The sequence below is a fragment of the Schistocerca cancellata genome, chromosome 2 (genome assembly GCF_023864275.1).
Source record: "Schistocerca cancellata isolate TAMUIC-IGC-003103 chromosome 2, iqSchCanc2.1, whole genome shotgun sequence".
In the NCBI taxonomy this organism is placed as follows: Eukaryota; Metazoa; Arthropoda; class Insecta; order Orthoptera; family Acrididae; genus Schistocerca; species Schistocerca cancellata.
Window position 1 is genome coordinate 613,651,552 of NC_064627.1, and position 24,774 is coordinate 613,676,325.

General features: G+C 42.2%; 1 protein-coding gene across 2 annotated transcripts in view; it reads right to left on the reverse strand.

Moving 5' to 3' along the window:
* Positions 1-1,085: 1,085 nt before the first annotated feature.
* Positions 1,086-24,774, reverse strand: part of LOC126162278 (uncharacterized) — a 54,535-nt gene continuing 30,846 nt past the window's right edge. Inside the window, exons 1-3 of one of the 2 annotated variants that reach the window (XM_049918684.1) lie at positions 19,228-19,324; positions 5,617-5,841; positions 1,086-1,360 (exon numbers count right to left, since the gene is read on the reverse strand). In XM_049918684.1, the coding sequence (XP_049774641.1) occupies positions 1,299-1,360; positions 5,617-5,841; positions 19,228-19,255 (315 nt within the window). In that variant the 5' untranslated portion in view covers positions 19,256-19,324 and the 3' untranslated portion in view covers positions 1,086-1,298. Of the gene's footprint in view, positions 1,361-5,616; positions 5,842-19,227; positions 19,325-24,774 lie in introns of those variants that run through there. The other variant, XM_049918685.1, reaches the window with a different exon arrangement.

A 24,774-nucleotide genomic window follows, 5' to 3' on the forward strand; every position in this document is an offset into this window, starting at 1 on the left:
AAAGGGAGAAAGTCACATGGTTTAGAAATAATGGTTTTGAAAACTAGGAAGATTTGTTTCCAGTTGTTTACAGGATTATATTGACATCAGTGGTACTAGGGTGGTTAAAAGTGTATGTATTTTTTCATTAAATAAATGCCGTTAATAACTAAATTTCAAAAGTCAGTGTTTGTTAATCGGAAAATCATGGCAACAAATGTAATTAGCAATTATTGTGCAATATGTGTAACTACCCGACACCTTGTATACGAGGTCATAGGTCTTCTCCCATTCAGTCTCGATTTGGCCTCATCCGCCGTTCATCGGGTTCCAAACTCGAAGGGAACTTTCGAGAATTTCACTTTGATAGTGATGAAGCGGTTGAAAACGATTGAAATGACTCTAAGCACAATGGGACTTAACATCTGAGGTTATCAGTCCCCTAGAAGAGGTGAAAGTAGAAGTAAGACTGCGGCCCTTTCAGCTAAGTCAGACTTTCTACACTGACGATACCAAGAAACTGTTACCGCGTTGGTATAAAAAAGGTGCCTATGATGAGAGATAAACATGTACACATAAATAATAAGGGTGTAGAATGTTAACTGAAATTTATTTAATTTAAAAAGCTTTTTAAGTTTTCACATATAACTATTTGGAGACATTACTTTTCAGCACGCCCTTGTATTTAAGTTTCAATCCAGGGGGGTAGTAACTGAGACGGTACACGATCACTTTTACTACATCGATAATGTGAACCCGCATTTTGGCGTCATATTTCACAGTTCACTTTGCCTTATTACTTGCAATAAAACCAAACACTATAGTTAGATATGCCACAGTTTGCTCTGGATTACGGATGTGTCAGGTGTTAACCAGGCGAGGGAAGGACAAGCCCGGGCGTCAGTCGTAAGTCTTACCTGTAGCCGCCAGTGTCCTCGTGGCAGTCAATGTCGTAAGGCTAGAACTGAAACTTGGGATTATAGGAGGTAAGTGTGAGTAAAGGATGTAATGGATTTGATGTTTTAATAATAAGCCATAGTTTGACAGTAATCACGTCAACCTATAGATAGAGAATATCTTCTGCAGTTTGAATATAACAGTTGACGTCATGAAACTACACATTTATAGCGTCAGTATACAACTATTACAGAAACAAGAGAAAGATGTTTGAGTAAACTAGCTAAGTTCTGACGCTCTTGCAGTTTCTTGGCTCCTCTGGAAACAGCAGATGTCTTCAGTCAGCAGGACAGCCATTTAGTCCTCACTCTCTCGCAGACGAATTACTCCCTTCAAGCTGAGCCCACAGAGTTGCAATACTCCTAGTGCCTGGGACAATCTGACAGTTGTGGTTCACACTGACTCCTTGGTTTCACCACGTAAACTGCAAAGAATGGAAATATGTATTATTAACAGTAGCATGTATGAAAATAACGTAGCACGTTTAAAATTACTAGTCATACGACAGCGGTAAGTCTTCAAAAAAATGGTTCAAATGGCTCTGAGCACTATGGGACTCTACGACTGTGGTCATAAGTCCCCTAGAACTCAGAACGACTTAAACCTAACTAACCTAAGGACATCACACACATCCATGCCCGAGGCAGGATTCGAACCTGCGACCGTAGCGGTCGTGCGGTTCCTGACTGTAGCGCCTTTAACCGCTCGGCCACTCCGGCCGGCGGTAAGTCTTCGCCTGTTTACATAGCATGTGGCAAGATTATGTTATGGTCGTTTATCAGTGATAATATGGGGTTCCGCCAGTATTTTTCTCGGTCCGACATTTTACAAATACATGCTTAATAGGCGGTGAATGTTATTACGAGTGGTTCAAATGGCTCTGAGCGCTATGGAACTTAACTTCTGTGGTCATCAGTCCCCTACAACTTAGAACTACTTAAACCTAACTAACCTAAGGACATCACACACATTCATGCCCGAGACAGGATTCGAACCTGCGACCGTAGCAGCAGCGCGGTTCCCGACTGAAGCGCCTAGAACCGCTCGGCCACAGCAGCCGGCGGTGGTACTGTTCCTCATGCGTAATCTCTTAGCACACTCTCCTGTCATAGTAATTGGTAATTCTGTGCCCGATTTACTTCTGTTGCTCACTCACCTTCTAGTGGACGTGATACAGCGTTGGACACAATGGCTCCTTATTCGAATCGAGAGCATGCCGACATGGTATTTACTTACGGAAAGGCAAATAACAACGGGCAGCGGGCAGAAAGGTAGAATCATGAGACCTATTCCTGCCGACAACAAGCACAGTATTCTGTGTTTGCAAAAGTGTTTCGCCGTCAGTCTGAGACAGGGTCGTTTCAGAAAGCACGAAATCATGAAAGACGTTCCAGAAATTTACGGATCTCAGACTTAGAGGAAAATGTGGTTAACACCATGGAGGGTGACCGCCGTGTCAGTGCCAGGCAGTGGGCCCCCCAGTACAGCACAAGCCATAAAAACTGTTACTATCCTTAAAACGTACAGCGTGTGCAGGGCTTACTAACAGCAGACATTCCACATGGGGGGGGGGGGGCTGTTTTGTAACTGGTTCCTTCACCAGGCAACAACGATTCCAGTATTTGTGTCATGCATCCTGTTCACAGATGAGGCTACATTTACACGGAGTGGTATGTTCAACTTCCATAATAGTCATCTGTTGGGCTGTATGCATAACCCCCATGGAATGGTGACAGCGAATCATCAGCATCGATGCAGCTGAGATTTGCTGGCTGGGATAACTGGCGACCGTATTTTGAGGCCAGTCTTCCTTTCATGTCGCCCAATAGGCCGGAGCAATCGTCTTTTCTTGTGGGTCACTTCACCCCCCTCTGCTGGAAGAATTTCCTTTGATGATAAGAAGCGTTATGTGGCTGCCACGTGATGGCGTTCCAGCTCACTTAACCGTTAACCTCCGGACGCATCTCAGTTGTGTCTTCCCTGGTCGATGGATCGGTCGAAGTGTTCCTGGTGCATGGCCTGCCCGTTCACCGGATATCAACCAGTGCGATTTTTGGTTATGGGACCATCGGAAAAGTATTGTGCATGCAGAGCCCATTCCAGAATTGGAGACTCTGGAACAGCGTATTCATGGTGCCTTTCACACTGTTTGGATGCAGTGTGGCCGATGTCAACGTGTGAGACAGAACATGCTATGGCGCGTACATGCATGCGTTAATGGCACATGGAAACAATGTTCAGCAATACTGTATCAGAGGCTGCATGGTACAGCGCGTTTTAGACCGAAGGTCTGTAACAATATATGAATAAAAGATCATCAGCAACGAAACCACTTCTGGATCAAAGTTCGTTAGACCCTTTTTGTTCCGTATCCGCTCATCGATCAATCCCTGAAGTTCGTACACGGTGGAAAAAATCACCCTGTGGAAACACCGAATGAATCCGGTACCTTTATCCGTGTCTGAGAATGCCAAGGGTGAAGAGAGCAAGATGACCAAAATGTCAATGGTTTTGACAGGGACCAAACGTTTGTAGTGGTGAGTCCTTTCATTTTCCCCAACTCTAGAATATTCACATTTTGTTAGAGTTTGAAGAATTATTCTCTTGAAATTGAGCCAGTGTTACGCTTTACGATCCCTGTCGAAGTTAATGGACTTCACCTCTGTGCGACATACGACGCAACCTTGTGTTTGTTAATCGGCCAAATATTATTGCATCTCTGAGTGGGGGCATTTCTGTTGGCTAGTCGCCAGTTTTTATCGTGATACTTCGCGAGAACATCATGAACAGCTTGATAGTATAAGCATAGCTGACCTGAAAGCTTCGATGGAAGGTGCGTTTTCCTTAACCACTGTACTTGATAAGTGCAATGTCTCAGCTTGGTTCCAACAGCGGCCACGAAAAGCGAAGCGCAATAATATCGTCGTTGTGTATTAACAAATTTACTATACATGTAGATTTTACTGTTTGTCTTGTAAACACGTCTACCTACATATTCATTATTGCTACAACTACATCATTAACGATAAGGCGATGATAAAGCTGCACAATTGCACACTTTTTTTGTTTGTCTTCGTGTGCTGTCTACGACGCTTTTACAGAAATGTTTTAGACTTATTTAGCAAATTGCTTGTATTATTAACACGTTTTGGACGGTTTAAATACACGACACAACTTTGAAGGACCGTAAGCTTGAGCTAAAGCCTTCTTCTAAACTTACTACAACAGGTAATCAGAAAGCCATTAGAAGGATATACTTAAAATTTTTACCTTTTATGTAAAAGTGAAGTATGAAGTCTAGTATGAAGTATGAACTAGTATGAAGACTACGGTACTTCCTTCTCCTTCTTTCTCGATATTTTGGTCTGGCGTAACTAACGTGCTTTCACGACGTTCTTTATTCAATTGGCTCCTAATTAAAATGTGAGGCATGTTGCTATGTATAAACGCCTCAGATTTGGGATAATTTTTGCACTGCTTATACGGTTGATTACTAGTACGGTGTATTATCGTCTATAAGTAGCATACATTTCGGTCTGATGGTGGATTGTAGATGTCTGTCAGTAGGACAGTGAATGAGTGAGTGCACTAATTTAATGCCAACATGATCTTTCCGACAAGGTGTAAACCAGTACGTTCACTTACCATTCCCCAATTCATCTAATTCTTCGTCTCTACGTCAACGCATCGCTAAATTTAAAACTTTACTAATATTGTAAGCCTGTTTCTACTTGTTCCTAAGCGTCTGACGGGTATTGTTTATATACACTAATCGCGTTGTCGGCCTTCTACAGGGTACGAGGAAAAGGGTGCCTTGCCTACAATTTTAGAGTGTTTAACTTAGTAATGGTTTGTGTACAATGCTGCAAACACATTCACTGTGGAAATTAACCAAATGCTATGTACCACGTCACTCGTGGCAACTTCCGTCGCCTGTCAAAATATCTGTTTTCTTAAATTTTGAAACTTGACGTCGCGTTACACAACATAACACTCATAAAAGAATTCAAAGGTGTGTAGAAGGGTAGAAGATTTAAATAATGCAGCAGATTTAAGGGGAACGCAGATTACTCCAAAAAGTGAATTAAATACGCACAGCACATTGCTGTGAGTGGTTTTGGTGGAGATTCATGAGGAGTTGCACTTTCGTGAAGTGGATATTCTTGCGTTGCGGACTGTGACGTAAGGGCAGCCACTCTCCCTTGATTATTTGATTACACTCATATTTTCACATTCACTGTGGAACCCTTCGCGAAATGTTATACTCAACAATCTGATTTTAACTTGAAAAAAGAGACAGCATTGGTCGTATATTTTTTACAATAGCAAAATCGATTTTCTGTCACTGAGTGACCATCTTCAGTGCTATATTGTGTAACTTAAATTAGGATGCACTGTTGTCACTAAGCTTACGGCAATCACATAGTCTATGTGATTGCCGTAAGCTTAGTGACAACAGTGCATCCTAATTTAAGTTATACAATATAGCACTTAAGATGGTCACTCAGCGACAGAAAATCGATTTTGCGATAGTAAAAAATATACGACCAATGCTGTCTCTTTTTTCAAGTATACCTGTTATCTGGTCGTAGTGCACAAGACAACATGGAGTCGCCAATCAATATGATTTTAACTTGTCAATTTTGAATAGAGAACACCGTGTTGTTTAAAGTAATTTACCTTTTCGTAGCTGGTGGTAGCAAGAATAGAGCTTCAACACATTAACATACAAGTAGAACTTGTTGTCTGACTCTACACAAATGGTATCGTCATCTCCCGTGTACCATGACTTCGCCAAAAATGTTCTCTCCGCTGTGATGTTGCTGGTGGTTAGTTTGTCACTCGAAATGGTGACGGTGGTAGACTCTTCTGGTTGCCCGTGGACCTCCGCCACTGCTACCAGCGCTGTAAAAATCGTTGAACATAATTACAGGCCGCTGTTTCGTCAAATGACTGTTAGTGGAACTCTACCACTTAGCACTGAAACACTACAGTATGCTATGTATGTATCAGCTGCTAGCATAACAATACTGAGGTGTAGTGCAACTCTACTGACACGTAGCACGAACTCTGCCACTTGCTAACATATCTCCACTGTGTGGTAAAGATACTGATATTGTCTGGTAGTGTGAGTCTGAGAATGATGGTCTTTAAGACGTACTTGAAAACCAACGGACTACAATCAGGGAAGTTACAGTAAGAGAACAACGGAACTTTGTTCCATTCATATAGAATATCTGAAGACGTACTGTACCGCAACACGAAGAGCATGCACGCTTTGGTGCAAATAACACAAACTTAGCTATGAAAAGAATTACAGAGACAGGCTAACTGAAGTAGTGAATAATAAAATCAATTGACTGCCTTGGTTAGACTTCTTTTGCCCAGTGAATTGTTCTCAAGCAGCAGGAAATTATTGAAAGTACGTATAAGAAAATCTGTTACCTGCTTCATCTCTAGTATATTCGTTCGTCTAATTCATTCGCAGTGTCACATAGCGCATATGCTAGAGAGCTTCTCAGCCACCCAAAGTCATTTTAACCTGGGAGTTGAACGCTTTGACTTGGCTGAGAGGCCGACACTTGTACATGAGACTAAGCCACATTCGGTAGCCACTTGGCTGCCGGAGAGCAAGCGGCTAGTGACAGGGTATCGGTGGTTTTCTTCCATGCGTGGAACGGGTGAGCTGAGAGCTAAATTACGCGGAAGGCAGGCGATATTACCTGTAAAATCACTATATCTATGTATCTTTAACACTGAAGAAAAATTATAATGTTTTACATATTATAATTTATGTAAACCTGCCAGATCACCATATTCTCCGCACCTACACGGTACATGACTGCAGGATGACGTTCTCCATGCCTTACCTTCGGTAAACTGGTGACATATTTAACTGAATCGCACACTGATCGTGTATATGTGGTCTTGTAAACCAGACCACATCTCTCACAACTGTATAATGTAAGTAGTCATTAGGTGCAGGATTTCTTTCGGGCAGAAGGGGAACTTGTTGTGACATCACAGCTACGACGCTTAGACCTATTGTGATATTGTTGACTTCGACAGTTAGTTCCACTGAATTTGTGATGTGAATGAGTTCGCCTTATTGGATCTACAATTTTAGGTTATGATGTCATAGTGTTGGCCATACTGGACTTCATGTATCTGAGGCAACCAGGAGGATAATTACTCTTGACTTTCATTGACTGTAGATGGACAGGGAAGGGGAATGTGATCATGGGATCGTAAAATGTCCGATAAGAGTCAAATAATCCTTGCCCAGAGGTGTGGCCTGATATGACTCAGAGGCGAGGGTGAGAAGCTCTTTGAGCACGTATTGTTGAGGTGACAAGTGATGAAGGGGCGCTCACAAATCATCCCTTTCTTCTGAGTGACGAGTGGGGCAGTGTGTCTAAAATGATATGGTCACCGATGCTGTCGACGTAGATGATGTGAAAAGTGGGATATAACTGGTACTGTATCACAACTAATTTATAATTATTATTGATTATTATTAATGTTATCACATCTACTCATGATTACATGAATTCTGACATGTTGAACTCTGTAGTGAACTATAATTATTTACGAACTGAGGAGTATTTTGTGTTTAATCGATGACAGGAGACTATGTGTTCCACTGACCATCGCCCTTTAATAAATAAATAGGAAATTACGAACTCTAAAGTACAGAACCATGCAAACTTTAGGGGATTGGATAATTTTTGTAATTTGGTTTCATGGTTAAGTACTACTTGAAGGATCCCCGTGAAGCTATTTAACCGGCCGAATAAATTATCAGTTCGTTATAGTATAAGCGTTTTTATGTTTGCTACATCAGTTATTCAGGAGACTAACGTTCTTTCACCATGTTTAAATATTTATTTCAATACATTTTGTATTTGTTTTAAGTTCACGTTACTCAGTGATGCGTAGGTAAATTTGCCAAATATATTTTTATAGAGCTTAGCTAATGGTAAAAAATGAAGGATGTACGACTCGACCCAAGAATATCGACCCAAGAATATCGACCCAATATTGCAACCTTATTCACTATCTAATCGCATCTCATGGATTATTTCAATTACACGGAATTAGAACCATTACATCGGAGCATATACTGGGTGATTAAAAAGTCAGTATAAATTTGAAAACTGAATAAATCACGGAATAATGTAGATAGAGAGGTACAAATTGACACACATGCTTGGAATGACATGGGGTTTTATTAGAACCAAAAAAATACAAACGTTCAAAAAATGTCCGACAGATGGCGCTTCATCTGATCAGAATAGCAATATTTACCGTAACAAAGTAAGACAAAGCAAAGATGATGTTCTTTACAGGAAATGCTCAATATGTGCACCATCATTCCTCAACAATAGCTGTAGTCGAGGAATAATGTTTTGAACAGCACTATAAAGCATGTCCGGAGTTATGGTGAGGCAATGGCGTCGGATGTTGTCTTTCAGCATCCCTAGAGATGTCGGTCGATCACGATACACTTGCGACTTCAGGTAACCCCAAAGCCAATAATCGCACGAACTGGGACCTGGGACCAGGGACCTGGGAGGTCAAGCATGACGAAAGTGGCGGCTGAGCACACGAGCATCACCAAACGACACGCGCAAGAGATCTCTAGCAATATGAGGTGTCTTTTTTTTTGTTCTAATAAAACCTCATGTCATTCCAAGCACGTGTGTCAATTTTTACCTCTCTATCTACATTATTCGGTGGTTTATTAAGTTTTCAAATTTACACTGATTTTTTGATCACCCGGTACGTCACTCTAGTCGTCATTAACTTGACCTATCAAACAATAGTGTCGTGCACCACAGAGTCCCCATGGCCAAGGCGAATCTCGCAGATGAAATCCGTTCGACGAAAGTAGAATACTCTTGCCACTGCGACTGGGAGTGTCAATCTCGAACGAATTATCGCCTGTATCGCCTGCACCAGCAACAAACGACATATCCTCACATGTAGAGAAAGTCTTTCGTAAGCTCCTTGGCTGAATTCAAATGCTGGAACTGGAAATCACCCCCCAAATGCTCGGTATTCGAACTCCATCCGCCCACCTAACATCTCGTCTGGTAATTGGTAATGCTGTATAGGGCAAAAATGGATCACTACTTGAACAGTCTGCAATTCCCTGAAAATAAAAAAGAGAGCATCAACAGTGACAAGCACGGTTTCATGATGTCGGACAAATTTTCGATATTAACTTCCTGGATAAATAAGCAAAGACAGTATCCTCTCCAGTTCTTGTTGGTTTGTTGTTATCTCACAGTTAAATGGAAAATATTTGCTCTTTCCTCACTTGTCTTTTGAAGGGGTTACCTTCTAGTAAGGCAAATGCCGGAGCTGTAAATTGTCTCCTAGAAATATGTAGTTGGGACTGTCTCTTCCCCACTAAAACCTAGCCAGATATTTGGCTGAAAAAGTTGGGCTGTTCTTTGGTTCTGACAGCAAACAGCCCGCTCTCTCCTTTGTAGTAGAGAAGGAGAGTATTGAAAAATCTGTAAGCCCTTCTCCTTATGATCATATAACTGGTATTTGACTGAAAAGAACTAATACCTCCAATTGGATGTCTCTGTAACAGTTTTTCCCTCCTCGTCAAGGTAAAGAACGAAACCTATTATAACACAGTTCCTGTAACGTCCTCTGAAAATCACTTGCGTGAAAAGATTTACAGGTACCATTATTATTTGTTTGGTTTTCTGATGTATTTCATACTATAGTTAGGGGCAAAGTAGTAACAGCCTTGCGTGGACAGCCTCACTTATTTGTTATGATCTTCCACATATTATACGATGGAGACAGTGTTATTTCGCTACCTAGGTTAAGTCGATGATACTAGTACATACACGGTTCCATCACATTAATGTGACCGCCGCCGTTGTTCGGCGTCAACGTCTGATAACCACCCACAGACGATATGGCTCAGCATTAGCCGTGGAGGCTCTATAAAGTGTGCCAGGGAGACGCGGAGGATAGTGCATGTGAACGACAGCTATGGAGATGTGTATGGGTGAACAGACATGCAACTGTTGAGCAACTGACCGCCCAGATGAACCGAGGGGCTACCAACAGTGTCTGCTCAACGACCATCCAGTGAAAGTTGCTATGTATCATCGTCCTCAATAGGTGCCTAATTTGTGCGCTCACGAAGGCAGTCCTTCATCGGCGACGAAGGCTAGAATTTGCGCTCCAGTACCGTAACTTGACCTACTTTGAGCGGCCGTTTCAGATAAATGACGTTTTATGCTCCATCAGTTATATGGTACTTGGCGTGCACGGCGTGGCACGTCTCAAGGTCAACATCCTGCTACGAGAGTGAGGGAGCGTTATGGTTCAAATGGTTCAAATGGCTCTGAGCACTATGGGACTTAACATCTATGGTCATCAGTCCCCTAGAACTTAGAACTACTTAAACCTAACTAACCTAAGATCAGCACACAACACCCAGCCATCACGAGGCAGAGAAAATCCCTGACCCCGCCGGGAATCGAACCCGGGAACCAGGGCGTGGGAAGCGAGAACGCTACCGCACGACCACGAGATGCGGGCAGCGTTATGGTCTTGGAAATGTATTCTCATGGGTGATTTCGTCATTCTGGAAGGAATAATTATCAACATTAGAATGTTTTGATGCTTGGCGACCATGTCCACCCCTCCACACAGTTTATTCCTCTTTGGCACGATAGCATCTACCAAAAAGGCAATGCAACCTCTCACGGTTGGATCTGTAGCTTGTTCTTGATACGACTGGACATGAATCCTCGTGTTTTTTGCGATGAGAACTTAATGTGGTAGCTTTAGGGCTCATGTACTTCTCTTTATACACTGTGATCAAGAAATGTGTTCCGTGTAAATGCAGTTTGATTTTATTTCGCAACTGTTTCTTTCACTACTTGTTGTCAATTACATTATGTTGTTTTCTGTAAATAATATAAGAGTTTTTTCATTGTGCTCGTTTTCTACCACAGCGTCTATTATGTGGTCTGCATTTGACTTTGGAAATGTTACATGATTCTCCTTAGTCCATTCGTTTATGCTACTTATTGTATCTCATAGTTTTGTATGGTCCTGCCTGCGGTTATCTCCGCCTTTCTTTAATTCTTTTGGAAGCACTTTATTTAGTTACCTGAAATGCATTATTCATTGCGGTTCATTATCGCAGTACCTATTACGTTTCTAAGTGATTCTTATAGTTTTTAAAAAACACCTGAAACGTAACATATAAAAAAAATTTGTCAATCAACACACCAAAACATTTCATAGTGGCAACGAAGAACTCGAAGTCTTATGTTACGATTTAAGTTACACAAACACTGTGAATGCAGAGTTAGGTACGTGTCAATCCCTGGATTTTGAAAGTGACATGATATGCATTCCGAAAACATTAATCTAGAACCGCAGACCATACATTCGAAAATTCTTTGATTGCAATGAAGACATAAAAAGACGACCGCATGGGAAAAGCCACAGATTAACACACACGAAGACAGATGATCTAAAGCCTACGTTCCTTCCTACAACAGTCTAAGGCGGAAAAACATCCCGAAATATGTAATGGTACGTCAGCAAAACGTAATTGGTGTAGTAACTTTATTGATAGTAATTAAAGCGGGATTACTCTTTTTACCATTTCTATAAGAGGTGTTGCGTGCGCGTCCCAGTGTGTATCACTCAGCGTAATATTTCCATACTTCTCAAGTGTAAAAGAATTGCAACGCCGGTCACTAACTATCAACATTCTTATAGCTATTAAATGGTTGAGTCATGCGCTTAAAACAGTTGCTACAGGCAGGATTTGCATGAGACTGTTCTGGACGTCGTTTCTGAGAAATACCTCCAGCAGTTTAGTTAACAGAAGCGATTCATAGGGAAATTCTTACATGATCTGGTAACAGACGTAAAGTTCGCGAATCGGCTAACATGGAAGACAAGATCAGTGAACATACGGCTGTTACAAATTCAATGAAAACTGGTGTCAAAAGAACGTTACTGGAGCAATAATATCAGGAAATAAACTGCAGAGTATTTCGGCTGTCAAGATCGAATATTCAGCTTCACTATTTACAAAGATGTGAAACACAAAATGGTCAACTCTAAAACCGTTGGAAACGGTATCATAGAACTGTACGTGCCGAGCAAGGTTTCAGTGAAATGCAAAGACCCGTCATGGTTCGAGTGATATGTTACTAAGTTGCTGTCAATACAATAAGAGCTTCGATACACATTTATGTGACTTCGGTGCCTTGTTAAAAAACAAGAGCTGAAAGGAGCCATGAGATTACAGTCACTAGCCGATCTTACCAAAAATCTTAACAATTATTGGTACAGTATATAAATCTATAACACTTATTCAGTCACTCATTCACCGTACTGGCACCATCAAGACAGATCATGGAGAGAAGGTCGAATTACTGATATAGCTTTTGTGAAACTGTTTCACCACGGAAGGATGTTTCGCTCAGTTGTTTCAGAGTACCCAGCTGGTCGACATTGATGTAACTGACAGAACAATATAAACTAAAATTATTCAGTAGTGGAAAGGTATCTGGATCTGAGAAGATGTCGATAAGGTCCTGACTTTCTCCCCTTCTAGCAGCAGTTAATTGTAGGTCAAAGGACCGACGAAGCATTCAAAACGATTTGAAAAAATAGCACACATGATTGAAAGCATGCTCGTTGACGTTGCAGAATAAATGAACCCCCTTTATACACACGGATGATGACATTTTTAAAGGACGAACGTCTCATCCACTAAAAACCAAATGGATTCTGCAAACAGAAATCTTGCGATACTCAGCTCTGAATCATAGTGTGCCCAATGTAGCAAACATCGATGCCTTGTTCCTTGAATTATTCCGAACGTAATTCGATACAGTTCCGAAATGTCATTTAGCGGATAATGTACGAGAATACTGAGTATCGGACCAGATTTATGATTTTATTAGGTAATTCACTGCCGATATAACTCAACACATCTCTCTCAATAAAAGAAAATTTACAGTCGGAAGGATAACTTCAAGGGAACCACAGCGAGCTGTGATATTCCTGTATCTTTTCACAATATACACGATGTAAAATTAGGATTCCATACTCTGGGAGGTGATAGTTTGCATGAAAACCTAAGAAAAAGTCCAGAAGACATGAGCTCTAAGATGTATACTTTCAGCTCGACTACTTCTTGACACTATAAACCGTATACACATTTTAGGGTAGGTGCATCAGCGAGAAAATGGGAGCCTACTATGTCACAAGGGAAATACCAAACTTCATTTTGATCACCTCCTTTATAGATGGGACACTAATGCAGGTCGTACGTAATAGCTTGACAAACTGCAACACATTGCCTCACGTATTTGGCAGCTACTTTATTTCATGACTTGAAAAACCATTTCTGAAACAATATGTGATTATGTATTTTCTCATAAATCAGATGGTATGGAAATGTAATACATGTTGGAAGAATAAATAAGAAATAATTATGTCAAGTCGTTGTAATATATACTCTGGTAATGTCAGGGATATTATATTTGCACGAAACGAGGCATACATGTAACAATAATATCGTTGGATGAGAGAGCCGGCAGAGATTACTAGTGAAGCATCTGTCCTGTGTTGCAGACGCGTGTGTTGGCGCGCAAATGCCAAATGGATATTGTGGTGTAAATGGCGTTATAATAAGTGGGAAGACAAAATAAAAGTGAGCTAGCAAATGTACAAGCATAGTACATGGACGCAAGAGGGCTTTTAGAATTAATGAAGAGAGTAGTGTGGCCCACGTTTATCCAAGTTCGCGCGAGTGTATTTTCTTTATTTGCCGCATTAACTTTCATGTCGAGTATTTGTGTGAATTCAGTGACATTAGCTATTTACCAAATGTAACTTTCACTTCTTTTGGAATAAGAGAAACTTTTCTTCTGATTTTTACATTCATTCAAACAATTCTGTGATACATAATTACTGATAACTACAGTAAGACTATAACTTTTCGCCATTTTTTTTCATCTCTATCGTTATTGGACACAGTAATCATTAGTCCGGTAACAATTGGTTTGTAACTGTCTAAATTCCATCGGTATGCGTTATCGGTATGTATTGGTCTTCGTATTAGATGTCTTGTTTCTGTTAATTGTCGAACAGCCGTTTTACACATGGGTGAGTATATGTCAGTTGTGTGTTGTTACTCAACAACAACGTAAGGTGGTCCCATTTGTTTACACAAATGTTTACTGCATCCTGTGAATGATGCGATTTAACAAACAGCTTACAGTAGACGAGATAAGTTTCAGAATAGCGGAGATGAACAAGTGTTCATTCCTAATGAGGTATGCATTTTAGACAGTTACTGTATCTTTTCCTTTCTTTGTTTCGAACCATACAATAGTTTCTCAAAACATGGAATACTTTCTTTAACACTCTGTATATAGACGATCCTGTGATGACGACGGAAGGTCCATAAGATATATCGCGGACGACACTGTTGTCTGTAGCGAGGTTGCTACGTCAGAACACTGTAGGACATTGGAAATCTGCAGAGGATCGATGATGGGTGGAGGTGCTGGAAGTCTACCCTGAACGTAATTAATAATAAAGCACTGCGCTTAAACATGTGAGGAAACCCACAACAGTCAAGTTAAACTATTAGCGAAGATTCACTGGAACGAGGAAATACCAAGGAGTAATTGTCTGAAGCGACCTGAACTGGAACAACCACACAAAATAGACTGCAGGATAACCAGTTGCAAGTCTTGAGATTTATTGGAAAGTTCTTAAGGAATAAAATTCGTTCATGAAAGAGATGGCTAACATTCTGTAGGTTCATGTCTACTGCTCGCCCGTCTTGAATCTGTAGGACAGACTGAGAAGATAGAGAAAATACAATGAAGAGTGATCCTTTTGTTCAGTGAGTGCGAGAGTTTTACGAAGGTGCTGGACGAGATCAAACCGCTTATCGTCAAATCAATATTTAACAACAGTAACAAAATTGCTACGGCTGTGCCTAACACTGATATTTTTTTTTATTGAAGTTTGGTGAATTATAGACCATTTAGAACCTAAGTCGAGGGTAAAATCTTTGTCTTTTTATGTCCCCAGAACTTCTTCGTGCATTCTATGATGACCTGCCTCTGTTTATTTGACATGATCCTTTGAGGTAGTGAATTTCGTCGTTGGACAGGATATTTTGCAGTATTGATTATGCGTCTGGAACTTTCCGTAGTCTGTATGGTAATTTCTAAAGACCTTTCTTGTCTCCTCCAACCATCTAGTGGTGTCTTTTAATTTGTAAATGAAATAAAAGCCTTTTTCGCTATCGTATTTTCATTCATTCTCTAAATATGATCGCAAGACTTTAATCTCCTTCTTCTTATTGTATGTGTGAATGTTTCTATGTTTCTGTATTCATCTTATCGTCTTCGTCCGGTTGTTATCCTTGTTCTTGCGTGTTCCTAAAATATTTCTGTGTGTTCATATCCGGCATTCAGATTCGTAAAGTTCTTACAGTATAATTGATGTAGCGTAGCTTTTAATTTTTGCCTAAAATGATACTGATCTTTTATTATACCAGTTTTCGGTGAATGTACGCTAACTCCATTTTCTTTAATCTTTCTTTACCTTTTGTGTTACCGACCCATTCGATTGTGTCCATTCTCACAAATACTGAAACATATCAGCTACTTTGATGTTTCCGTGTTTTGTTTGTACTTATTTTTCTATGCTGTGTCTATGTTCAATGTATTCCGTTTTCTGATACGATATTAGTTATCAGGTATAATCTGCAATTTTGTGAAGTGTTTCCCTCATTATCTTTGCATCTGTTTTCTCCTTTGAAACATCGTCAGCAAAAGAGAGATATTTAATCTCAAAACTTTCTCTGCCATGTTCTAGATGGACTCCTTCCATGTTTTTCTCATGCTGTTCTTTATCCCAGTCCCTGATACCTTGTCTAAGACCAGACTGAAGTCAATCTGTAAGAACTCATCGTCTTGCCGGACTCCTGTGTTAATTCTACAAATTCAACTTCCGAAGTTGTGTCTCTGTGTGTCTGTCTGTCTGAGTAACTGTTTGGGCCGCCCCCTGTGGCCGAGCGGTTCTAGGCGCTTCAGTCCGGAACCACGTGGCTGCTACGGTCGTAGGTTTGAATCCTGCCTCGGGCATGGATGTGTGTGCGGTTCTTAGCTTAGTTAGGTTTACATAGTTCGAAATCTAGGAGACTGATGACGTCAGATGTTAAGTCCCATAATGCTTACAAGGGAACCTCCCAATCGCACCCCCTGCAGATTTAGATACAAGTTGGCACAGTGGATAGCTCTTGAAAAACTGAACACAGATCAATCGAGAAAACAGGAAGAAGTTGTGTGGAACTATAAAAAAATAAGCAAAATATACAAACTGAGTAGTTCATGCACAAGATAGGCAACATCAAGGTAATCTGTGCTCAGGAGCGCCGTGGTCCTATGGTTAGCGTGAGCAGCTGCGGGATGAGAGGTCCTTGGTTCAATTCATCCCTCCAGTGAAAAGTTTACTTTCTTTATTTTCGCAAAGTTATGATCTGTCCGTTCGTTCATTGACGTCTCTGTTCACTGTAATAAGTTTAGTTTCAGTGTTTTGCGAAGGCACAGCAAAACAGCGCGATTAGTAGACGAAAGGACGTGCCTCTCAAATAGGAACCGAAAACATTAGATCGCAAGGTCATAGGTCAACCGATTCCTCCACAGGAAAGCACGTCTGATATTTTCTATACGACACTGGTGACAGCATGTGCGTCACATGACAGGAATATGTTGTCGACCCACCTAACTTGTACACTTGGCGAATGGGTAAAAAGATTATTCTACCTTGCCCGATTTATGTTTTCTTGTGGATGTGATAATCACTCCCAAAAGGTCATAGGTCAAACGATTCCCCCACAGGAAAACACGTCTGATATATTCTATACGACACTGGTGACAGCATGTGCGTCATATGACAGTAATATGTTGTCGACCCACCTAACTTGTATACTTGGCGAATGGGTATAAAGATTCTTCTACCTTGCCCGATTTAGGTTTTCTTGTGGATGTGATAATCACTCCCAAAAAAGTGATGAAAACATAAGAGTGTCACATAAACTGCAACAAATGAATGCATCAGTTTCATAGTCGCACAGTTTTCCTTGTGCTCTGTCAAAACATATGTCTTTAACGTTTTCAAATTTTCAGTGTGTAGACCGTCACATCCTGCATATGTCCAAGCAAATCTGAACATGTCCTGGAATTTTGGAGACCGACGGACAGACAGATAATAATTGTCTGAAAATAAAAAATTAAACTCTTCACTCGAGGGAAGACTGGAACCAAGGACCTCTCAATCCGCAGTTACTCACTATAACCACAGGACCACGGCGCTCCTCAGCTCGCGCTATCCTTGATGTTGCCCATCTTGGGCATGGACAACTCAGATGGTATATTTTGCTATTTTTTTCATAGTTCCACACAACTTCTTCCTGTTTTCTGGATAGATCTGTGTTCAGCTTTTCAAGGTCTACACACTGTGCCAACTTATAACTAAATCTGAGTGGGGAGGGGGGGTGCGAAGGGGAGGTTCCCTTGTTCGACGAGCCATTTTTTAATTGTCTGGTGGTTTTGCTGATATCATCTTCTTCCATTGTTAGGAACATTGTCTGTGCCCCCAAGAATTATGCCTTGACCTGGAGTGGAGCTCGTCATTCAATGATCCAGACTACAAATGCAGTACAGTCCAATTCTAATAGACGGTCGCTTGGTAATAGGATAGAGGCACCCAATTCGACAGCAACGTGGAAGCTGAGGTGAAGATAGTCAGCGGTATCTGGGGCGAATGAAGATGTTGTTCTCAAGGGCAAAAAAAAAAAGGTGGACGTGTCATTTTCACCGACAGTGACACCTCAACGTTAGTGAAACTGGAGGGGATGTACCTCAGTACGGCGGATCTAGCGGAACAGGCAACCCACCAAGCAGAAAAAATTCACGTCGTGCTTGACTTGGAACAAGCGGCAACGTAGTCAGAGACTCTCTACATGCTGACGACGGCTACAAAAATGAGTATCGTCTGTTACCAAAGTGGTCGGCTATGAAAGACGTCTGTTGCCCTGTTGGGAGGCCTGTTAAGAACCATCTAGCTGATATAAGAAAGATGTAACATCCAACGGAGGGGCTAACACACCTTACTAACTTACTTTCAACGAAGAAATTATGTGAAACACTGAACGGAAAAATACTCCAGGAGGTAAATAATACACAATCACTAGAAACAGGCCATCAGGTTTTGCAGAGCCTAGAACATCATGCAAGGAAGAGTCTGAGCTTACTAGAACTTCTCATTTACAGTCTAAGATAAAACATTGTGATAAAAATATGATGCGTTTCGTTTTCAAAAAATGGTTCAAATGGCTCTACGCACTATGGGATTTAACATCTGAGGTCATCAGTGCCCTAGACGTAGAACTACTTAAACCTAACTAACCTAAAGACATCACACACATCCATGACCGGGGCAGGATTCGAACCTGCGACCGTAGCAGCCACGTGGTTCCAGACAGTTTCGTTTTCCACAACTGCTTTTACCAATTTTTAAGGCAAGGTGCTAGTTCTTCCAGAAAGCGAATTTTTTATGTCAATAGTATATTATCTACAGGTATTCTTTGTTACAAACTACTAATCCCTCAGCATACAATAAGAGATTACTACTCACATAGTCTAATAGTCGAAGTAATATTCCATATTCACGGCTCAGTCATTCCACTGGTTTGACATTCTTCATCCCTTCCTAACTTACGTTACCCTCTTCGTTTGCGAACTTGTAAAATCCACCATCCTTTGTAGTATGCTTCGCATTATTTTCATCTGCAAGTGGCACTACAAACCTTCCCTTCGATTGCTCACTAGAACTCCCAGTTTGCTTGTCATGGGTATATAAGAACTAATCAGCGAACCGCAACACTTGTAACTGCTTGGGTCTTACTCTCAACCACAGAAATTTTTCAAATAGACAACACGAACACCTTTCGTCACGTATCTGTAAACTACCATCGTTCGCGAGCGCAGGGAAATGAAAAATCTTCCTAGAACACTCTCAACACTCTAAGCTGTTTTGCATTCTGAACTTTACTTCGTGAATTGCGGCAATTAACTGTTCTTTGTCGACTGTAGAAGTTTTTTCAAGTGGATTAATACATCTTAAATTATGTAAAATGTAGGTAAGAGAAGAGAAGTTTACGTTGAACGAAAGTTTATAAATTCTGCCGATACTTACCAGCAACAAGCAACACAGCAGCCTTCATTGTACTCGACAAGAGCTATAACTGCTCTCTGCGTTATATTTTCATTTATATATGTTTAAGCACCCTATGGCATCATCGAATGTTATCGTAATTTCCCTTCTGATTTTCCGTTCCATGAACTGTGGTTGCAGCAACTATCAGCACATTGACTTTCCTTGAACTTGAAAGGGTCTATTATCGTTCGCTGTGTCAAAGTTACTATCACCACTACATTAACAGCGGTCAAATAAACTGATGACCCTACTGGTCGTGTTTTTGCTCTTTTTCCTTTCTTTTGCCTTGTGTATCGCTGTAGTAGAGTCAAGGAAACGAAAATGCATGTGTCCACTGAAATCAACTGCCACTGCTCAGCAACACAACTGAGTTGATATTTCATACACGTCTTAGGGGTAGCACTCGTCATATCCGCAGTGAGAAGAGAAAGTTTTACTAAAGTGAGTTTCTGGAAATTGCTAATAATGCTTTTTATATTAATAAAACTCAATTCTGAATTTTTTATTGTTTGTAGACGCAAGGTTCTGTTTTGTGCTGCATTTATAATTGTTTCGCGTTCTACACGTTTATGTCGTGTATAATATAGACATAAATCGCACTTTACGAAATTTGGGATCGTTCTATCGTTCGTTAAAAAATAATTCTGCTTGTAAAGGGTAACAAACCTACGCCTACTGTAGACACTAGCCGTTATACGAAAGATCAGACGAGCATAATTTGTTAGGATTGAGTCCAGCTACACAATTCAAAACTGAAATTGCAGATATCTTCTATAACTCTAGAGAAAGAGCACATAACGACTTCTAGGAGAGACATCCGGCATAACGTATGGAATACTGCGTCGGTCGTGCGCCATAATAAATAATAATTTAACAGAAAACCATGTTGTGAGTGGGAAAATAAGAAAACCTTAAGCTGGCGGAGCAAATTTTGTAATTCAGAAAAAGACTGTAGCACATAAAAAGTGGATAAGAAATAAGAAAGTATTTTAAACATAAAATATCCAGCTGGCTAGAAGAGTAATTGTGTAATTTTTTTCGAATTACAACCCTGTCCGCTATCAATTACATACAGCGGAAGCCACACAAGGAACGGCTTTCAGATATAGTGCCGATGCTTCACATCTAACAGCTTGCTCGCTACAGGTACACATACGCACGTAACACGACAAATTTTTATTTGGTTAGGTATTTAGCATAAATGGCGCTTTAGTTATATATGTAATAAATTCTTTCACGATGAAGTAAATTATGTCTTTAGAAAAAGAAAGTAAAATAATTGTTAAAGGCCTTTATTCTTGTGCACAGAGATTTTGTGGCCCATACAGAGCTAAGACCATTATCATTTTGAGTTGCACTGCACTTCCCCAAAGGTCAGCTAACAATATAACTAGGGAAGAAATATTAAGAACATTCCACATCACTTCACAGCGTGCAGATCCTGCAAGCAGTAGTAAACTCCGTTATCACTGTATGGTTTCACGTATCCTGCTATTATTTACTTTCCTTGTGATTCTTTGGGATCCTCATATACTAGTATCCTTATATCGGTTGTCTGAGAACGACATTTGGAGAGATTTTTTCCATAAGTGAGTTAATTTATTTTCACTGACGTCAAAAAGAAAACGAAAGTATTCACATTAAAAATTAATTAACAAAATCGTTTGATGACATTCTGACTGTTATGTGGAAGTATCCATGGCAGAGACGACATTCTGTTTAAAGGTACTAACGACAAATCATCATAACGAATAACTCGACAGTTTTCTCTTCTCCCCCTGCGGGTCTGCGGATTAGAATAGGCCCGAGGTATTCCTGCCTGTCGTAAGAGGCGACTAAAAGGAGTCCCACACTTTTCGACCCTATGAGTTCAGGTCCCATTCTATGGTTTGAGCTGCCACTTTCTAAATTCTAAAGAAGTGTGGGCCATATGTGGAAGGACACCTTATGTGGTGCACGAGTTATCCATAGTGCCCTAAGATTCGATGTCCTAGATCTCTTGTCATAGCTTTGCATCTCCACTTGTGATACAACTATTCGGGCGAGGGCACTTTCTGGGGTATGTCATCTTCTTCCACAGTCTCCTGTCCTCTTCGCCCCCATGACAATACTGGATTTCTCTGCCCCCCATACCCAGCACAGTAGCCAGTCCGTTGTGGTGCGGCCGTCAAGTGCCCATTTGGTGGTAACCCCCTGACAACACAGGTATGGCACTGCTGATGCCTGAGCTCTAAAGTGCCAATGTACATCAAGGAGTAGATGCCTGTCTTCTGGGGGCATCAAGACTCCCAGCAACGTTCATCATGTCAGTTCGCCTTTGGTGTGGCTTGGTGGCGTCCGTGGGGACAGCCCTTGATCGGAGTGGGTGACATCAGGGCAGATGACCTGCAATGAAACGGACTAAGTCATCTCTTGCTGGTGACTGTAGGGGCACCAGCAACCTCTAAGAAGGGCAAGATCGAATACAATGATGACAGGTATGACCCTAAATCGTTTCCCTCCCTCACTACACCATGCGAGGAACGTAGAGCTACAGAACAGAGAGAGCCATATTAACCTCTGTTTTTAGTCTGTAGCAGAACTGCTGGGGATTCCTTTCAGCCTACGAGGCCTCAGTTTTCCATTGAACATTTGGAGGATAGGATTGGAGAAATGATAGCGCTGTCCAGGATGTGAAACGGTGCCGTCTTGATTCAGACAGCATCCCCAGCCCAATCCCGAGCCTGTGACAAGCTGGGTGATACGCCTGTTTCCGTCACTCCACATAAAAGCCACAGCATGGTTCAGGGGATCAATTTCCACCGCGATCTCCTCTTGCAGTCTGACGACGAGCTCCACACCAATTTAAAACGACGAGGTATTCATTTCATTTGGCACGTTTACAGAGGACCCAAAGACAACAGGGTTGCTACCAGTTCCTTTACGTTGGCCTTTGAGGGTGATTCATTGCCTGAAAACGTCAAGGTGATGGTTTACCATTGTGACGTTAAACCATACATCCTTCCCCCTATGCAGTGCTTTAAGTGCTGGAAATTTAGGCACATGTCATCCTGCTCCACTTCCAGTGCCACATGTTGAGACTGCAGACGTCCACCGTTCCATGTGCGCTACTTAGACTTGCATCAACTGGGGAGAGCACCACTCCCTTTGCTGGCCAGGCTGCCCAGTAATCCAAAAGCAGCAGAAAATCATGGAGCACAAGACCCTGGACTGGTTACCTACACAGAGGCTAAATTTAAATTTGAAAGGTTACACCCCATTCGGTTAACGTCGAAGTACGCTGCAGCTACATCACCATCGCCTCCCCCGTGGTTCCTGACTCTGTGCCACGAGCAGTGGACCCTCTGGGCCACCAGAATACATCCACCCCCTTGGTGTTAGGGGGAACCTCCGCTGGTCTCAAAGCACCTAATTCTGGAGCAAGGCCATCCCAAATGCAGGGGACATCGGAACCTTTGTGCAGAAGCAAAAGCGTCCTCCAGCTCCTCTAGTGCGAAAGGGGTCCTTTTGGGCCCTCTCTCCCAAGGTCTCCACGAATGCCACAGTGGACATTCGCCAGTGGATCAAGGAGCCAAAAGCTGCTGGACAAAGGGCTTCATGGTCTTCCTCCATGCCTGAAGCTGCTTCAGAGAAATCTTCCCAGCAAGTCCCAAAAGAGAAGCGAGAGAGCAATCAAACTAAGAAGAATTCTGCTAAGAAACAGGAACCTCTGGTGGCCCAACACCACCACTTCCTCTCAATTCTAGATCTGAGGATGTGGTGAATATCTTAAAGTCCCCTGCAGACCTGGATCTCACTGATGCCTTACCCACCATAGAAATGGCTACAACTACTTAATCGGTGGCAGCAGGTGGTCCTGAGGCATAACCAGCCTCCTTGTGCGCTTCATGCCTTCCCAGTCATGCGATAACATCATCCTCCAGTCGAATTGCGGCGGTTTTTTTCCACAACCTGGCTGAGCCGTGGCAACTCTTAAGCTTTACACCTGCTCTGCGTCGGAGAATTACCGCCCCCAACCTTTCGCATTCTCAAACGGCGATTGGAAGGGAAAGTCCTCTCGTTCACTACATGCCAAAGTGAATTCTATAACACCCCATTTGCAGTGAGGGAGCACCTCAGTGCCCTTGCACATTACCCCAACACAGCTTCTAGGTAAGATCGCATCCACAGTCAGATAATTAAACATCTCTCGTCTAACTACAAGCGACATCTCCTCGTGATTCTCAACCACATATGGTGCGATGGCGTCCTTCCATCGCACTGACGAGCACCATTATACCAGTGCTCAAACCCGGCAAAAACAAGTTTGATGTGGATAGCTATCGGCCCATCAACCACACCAACGTTCTTCGTAAGCTGCTGGAATGTGTGGTGCTTCTGTGGTTGGGTTGGGTCCTGGAGTCACGTGGCCTACTTGCTCCGTGCCAAGGCGGTTTCCGCCTGGGCGCTCCTCCACTGTTAATCTTGCGTCACTCGAGTCTGCCACCTGAGGAACCTTTTCCAGGCGCCAACACCTTGTTGCCGTCTTTTTTGATTTGTGAAAAGTGTATTACACCACCTGGCGACATTATATCCTTGCCACATTATACGACTGGGGTCTCTGAGGCCCGCTCCCGATTTCTATCCAAAATTTCCTGTGGCTTCATACTTCCCGCGTCCAAGTTGGTGCCTCCCATAGTTCTCCCTGTATCCTGGAGAGTGGGGTCCAGCAGGGCTCTGTATTGAGTGTACCTTTATTTTTAGTGGCCTTTAACGGTCTAGCAACAGCTTTAGGACCGTCCGTCTCACCCTCTCTGTATACAAACGACTTTTGCATTTCGTACTACTCCACCAGTTTTGGTTTTGCTGAGCGGCGTCTACAGGGAGCCATCCACAAGGCGGATTCATGGGGTCTAGCTCACGGCTTCCAGTTTCCTGCCGCAAGTCGTGTGTAATGCTCTTCTGTTCTGTCGGCGTTGTACCGTTAATCCTGAACCAGAACTTTACATTACAGACGATCAATTTGTAGGAATGGTTTTCGACGCCCGGTTGACTTGGCTTCCTCACCTTCGTCAGCTTAAGCGGAAGTGCTGGCAGCTCCTCAATGCCCTCCGCTGCCTGAGCAACAACAACGGGGGGCGCAGATCGCCCTACGCTGCTGCAGCTCCACAGAGCCCTTGTTCAATCCCGCCTTGACTATGGGAGTCTGGTTTATGGTTCGGCGGCGCCCTCAGCGTTGCGTTTATTCGGCCCTGTGCACCACTGTAGCGTTCGAATAGCGTCGGGTGTCTTAAGGAAGAGGCCAGTGACCAGCGCCCTGGCGGAGGCTGGAGTCCCTCCTTTGCAGGTCAGGCGTGTACAACTGCACTCCAGTTACGTTGCACACGTTCGTAGTTCTCCTGCGCACCCGAATTACAGTCTCCTTTTCCCACCCACGGCGGTTCATCTCCCGCATCGGCAGCCCAGGTCAGAGCATACAATTTCAGTTCGCGTCCTATCCATTCCATCTGCACTGGAGTCCTTGCCTTTGCCACCTACACTCAAGGC